Source organism: Nicotiana tabacum, chromosome 16 (genome assembly GCF_000715075.1).
Source record: "Nicotiana tabacum cultivar K326 chromosome 16, ASM71507v2, whole genome shotgun sequence".
Classification (NCBI taxonomy): Eukaryota; Viridiplantae; Streptophyta; class Magnoliopsida; order Solanales; family Solanaceae; genus Nicotiana; species Nicotiana tabacum.
Window position 1 is genome coordinate 136,118,120 of NC_134095.1, and position 4,539 is coordinate 136,122,658.

General features: G+C 29.4%; 1 protein-coding gene across 1 annotated transcript; it reads right to left on the reverse strand.

Moving 5' to 3' along the window:
• Positions 1-209: 209 nt before the first annotated feature.
• Positions 210-1,689, reverse strand: LOC107792653 (uncharacterized). The gene has a single exon (XM_016614887.2). The coding sequence runs from the start codon at positions 1,475-1,477 to the stop codon at positions 353-355; it is 1,125 nt and encodes a 374-aa protein (XP_016470373.1). The 5' UTR covers positions 1,478-1,689; the 3' UTR covers positions 210-352.
• Between the last annotated feature and the right edge of the window lie 2,850 nt (positions 1,690-4,539).

The window sequence follows — 4,539 nt, forward strand, 5'->3', positions numbered from 1 at the left end:
CTCACCATTGTGATGAGGTATATAATTGCCACAAATCCTTCGATTTGGCCGTTGGGTTCTCTCATGCAAAGAAACTGTTATTTATTAATAGTAATGACTTTTGAAATTCCTTTTCAAGAGACATGACTTTAGACTCTTACATAATTATTGCAATTAAATTAAAATAAAAAGAATGAGTGGGAGAAACGTGAAAAAATGGAGAAAAAAGATAATTTGAAATCCTTGTTTAGGAGAGTGCCACGTCACCGGGCCAAAGTCCCTCAATTGTAGATATATGTAGATATTTCCAAAACAAATACATGAGACAGGGAAAAAATAACAGAAAAAATAAAAACAAAAAGAAAATTAAGACCTAAGCTATTCTTTTATCCATGTTTTGGACAAGTCGACGCATTTGGAATCTCCAAAACAAGAAATACACTAACCCAAATCCCACCAATACAAACAACCAAATATTATCCTCTTTATTCTCTTCCTCCATTTCCACTATACTGAACTCTTCTCTATCAGCATTTCTCATTATACCCTCCATAATATGCCCATATAACACATACACCCTATTCCTGTCCCCAATTGTAACAGAAGATGCAAACCCCTCCGCGTCAAGGGCAATTTCGTCAAACACTACTCCCTCATCCCAATTATCCTCGCTCTTCACATAATAAAGCCTGTGCTGACTCACCACTACAACCACGCCGTCACTTCTAACGGCCATTCCATCAGCCGCCGTAAGATCCTTGTCCAAATTAACGGTCTTCGCTGTTCCGTCATTAACGTTGACTTTGTACATTTTGCCTGTATTTGATTGGACCGCAAGTAAATACCCTTTAGAAGTATAAACGATGCCGTTTAGTCCACATTTGTGATACTCTACGGTCACGTCCACGGGATGAGATTTGAAGACCTCCGATCTCGATAAAATCGAAGCTTCGCCGGCAAAATTCATTTTCCAGATGAAATCGCCGTCAGAATTGGTGACGTAAGCGTTTCCGGAGGAATCAACGGTAACGTCATTCGCGATGGCGGGGCGGATTGTCTCCGTTACGGTGGCGATCGGATTTTGATCGTCGTTGTCTAGGAGCGGGGTGAGGAAAATGCGGCGGCGGGATTTGAGGTCGTAGGCGGCGAGTGCGTTGAACGGGGAAGGTGAAGTGGGGGTAGGGATACGGTGAATGCAAGCAAGGAGGCGGTTGTTACGGCGGTCGACGGTAAGGCCGAGGAACGAGGAATTTCCCGGTAAATCGGTGTCAGAGAGTAGGGTTTCGGTTACGCCGGCGTCGGAAATGGAAAGGAGTTTCTGATGACGTGTACCGCCGACGATGAAGTTTTGTGATTTGGGATCCCAAGTGAATGACTCCGGAAAAAGGTCCGGTGATCGGAAACTGATCACGTGGCGGTGTTTAGCGGCGGAGGGAATGATTAAAGTAACGGAAACGAAAAGGGCGTTGAAAAGAGTAAGGGCGAAACTTGGTTTCATCTTAACAAGCTTTGGTGATTTTTGTTAGTTTTTCGACGGAATATAACTTGTAATCTTAAAATAAAAAATAGATATTTTTCTTTTTTCCATTCAAACTAACTTGGCCAGCAAGCCGATGAATCTGAGGCACGGTTAAAAGCTTTGATTTGAAGGTGTATGATTGTAGTGTAATTGATAACATTATATCAGAAGTCAAAAATATTCGAAGTTTTCTTTTTGTTGTTAACTTGTTATAGGAATACATCATAATTGTTGATCTTTTGAAGTTTAAATAAAATTTTGTAAATAAAGTTTTTGTGATAGAAACATTTTTTAAAATATTTTTTAATTGTTGTAGGAATATTCTACTATTTTTTTTAAAAAAAAGAGCTTTGGTGCTTTTAACTCCCAAAAGTGCTTGGCGAATATATATATTACTGTTTACTACTATGTAATAGTGGATAACAGATTTAATTAATAAGTTGTTCGTCAAATTGTACAGTTTAGTTTTTTCATCTATATCTATATTATTATAAAAGTATGAATACAATATCGGTTTACAAAAATAACCTTATAATATTAATATAATAACTCATAATAAAAGGACATAACCGAAATTCTAGATATTAGCCTTATAATCCTATTAATTTTAGGACATAATACTACATGTTAATATTTAGGACTTTAAAATTAACTAATTTTTGGTTATTAAATATTTCCTTATTGAACTAGGAATAAAAATATTAAATTTAATCTTGTATTGGAAGAACTTAAAGAGAGAATGGTCTAAATACGTATGGAAAGGCTTTGAAAAAATTTGAATTTAAAAAAATCGAAAGATTATAAACTCAAGAGTCTACTTTGACTCAACGTTTTAAAATCTAATAATAGTATATATATATTTTACCTTCTTTATTTAGATTAGAAATTGAAGGAATATTAACAAAATACAGTTCCTTCATAAAAGTTGTAGTTGCATTGTATGTCGATTTTAATTAAAATTAGTTTTAAGATTATTTTATTTTATTTGTTGTTTGATCTTCATGATTTTTTCTATCTTTAATTATTTAAATAGAATCAACATTTAACATTTACAAAAAAAATTATTTACTTTTCATATCATAAATCAAACACGTTGTTTAATGTAAAATTTACGTGAATTTTCAACATTGAATAGTTATTGATGGGTACATACACAATGCACATACCGAGATTAATCTATCCTTACTTATTTCTATTTTCATGTATTTTGAAATATAGTAAGTAAATAAAAAATTCTTAAAAATTACATCGTGACTCAAAGCTAATGTCATGTCCGCATGATAAGTAACCTAACTTGTCGGTTTACAAAAATAACCATATAATATTAAGTATTATAGCTCGTATTAAAAGGTCATAACCGAAATTCTAGATATTAGCCTCATAATCCTATCAGTTTTAGGACATAATACTACACGTTAGGAATTCTATTAGTATAATTACTTCCGGGCTGTCTAATTCGTATAAATTGAACAAGTAAATGTCTTTAGTCATGTAATCCTATTACTTTTAGAATATACTTCTTAAAAATTTCTATTAATAATTTAATTTGAAAATGTATTATAATGTCCTATTACTAATTTAACTTGAGAATGTAGTCCAAATCCATTTAGAAAAAGAGAGTCTATATTATTATAAAAGCATAAATACAATATTAATATACCAAAGTAGCCCTAAAATATTAAACGAAAGAACTCATAGGGAAAGGATATAACTGCAATAACTATAACTTATTTTTTGGACTACAATACCTTCTACGCTAATTTTTAATATTTAAGATTTTAAAATTAATAAATTTTGGTCTATTAAATACTTAATAAAAATATGTAGGAAGGTTTAATAAAATTAATTTCATAAGAATCCTCCGTATTGGCAATACATTATCACTCCATAATGTCCAATACCAAAAAAATAAAATTAATATTAAATGGGCCGCATAAAGAGTCGAAACTGAGGGGGAAAAAAATACTCCCACGGTAATATACTTTAATATTATATTTGAACTATTTTCCTACTCAAATAATATATTTTTTTATCAATTTTTTTGTGTAATATTAAAATATACCCAATTATTAAACAATAACTAAGAGAATACTTAAGAATATAAATGTGTGAGAAAGAAAAAAAATTGTTGGTAAGAATCAATACCACTAATGATTCTACAGACGTAACAATCTAAAAGTGAAATATCATATCAATATTTTACTCTTTGAAAATAAAATTTATGCTGGATAAAATTATAATTAATATTACGGAAAAGGATTCAAAATGCCCCTAAACTTTTGGAAAAGGTTTAAAAATACCCTTCATCCACCTATTGGGCTAAAAATATCCATCCATCCACCTTCTCGGTTCACTTATGCCTTTTGACCACTAGGTCAATACTGAATTAAAAATAATTACTCAAAAAAAATATTTTGCAAAATATTTTTATTTTTTTAAACTAATGCACCAGTAGTCCATTAATTTAGTAAAGTCTTCTTCTTATTTTTCAGTTTTTACAAAATATAATTTAGTTCTTACAAAAATATATATATTTTTGTTTTTTTTTCAGTTTTTAAAGCATTTTTTTGTAAAAACTGGAAAAAAAAATTTAAAAACAGAAAAAATTGTTTTTAAAAAATATATTGTTGTTTTTTAAAAACTGAAAAAAATATTTTCAACAAAATATTTTCGTTTTTGAAAAAAAAAATCAGTTTTTTTAAAAAAAAAAATATTTTGTTACAAAACGAAAATATTTTTTTCAGTTTTTACAAATTTCTTTTTTTCAGTATTTACCGATAAAAATGCTTTAAAAATATGAAAAAAATATTTTTTAAAAAACGAAAATATTTTTTTCAGTTTTTAAAAAATAAAAATATTTTATTAAAAATATTTTTTTTTATGTTTTTACAAAAAATTTCCAGTTTTTACAAAAAAAAAAATATTTTTTTTGTAAAAAGTGAATTATTTTTTGTAAAATTTGAAGAAGAAGAAGAAGAAGAAGACTTTACTAAATTAGTGGACTGCTGGTGCATTAGTTTAAAAAAATAAAAATATTGTAA

Bases quoted from the DNA above. Each gene is read 5' to 3' on its own strand.
- LOC107792653 (XM_016614887.2), bottom strand. From the start codon at position 1,477: ATGAAACCAAGTTTCGCCCTTACTCTTTTCAACGCCCTTTTCGTTTCC.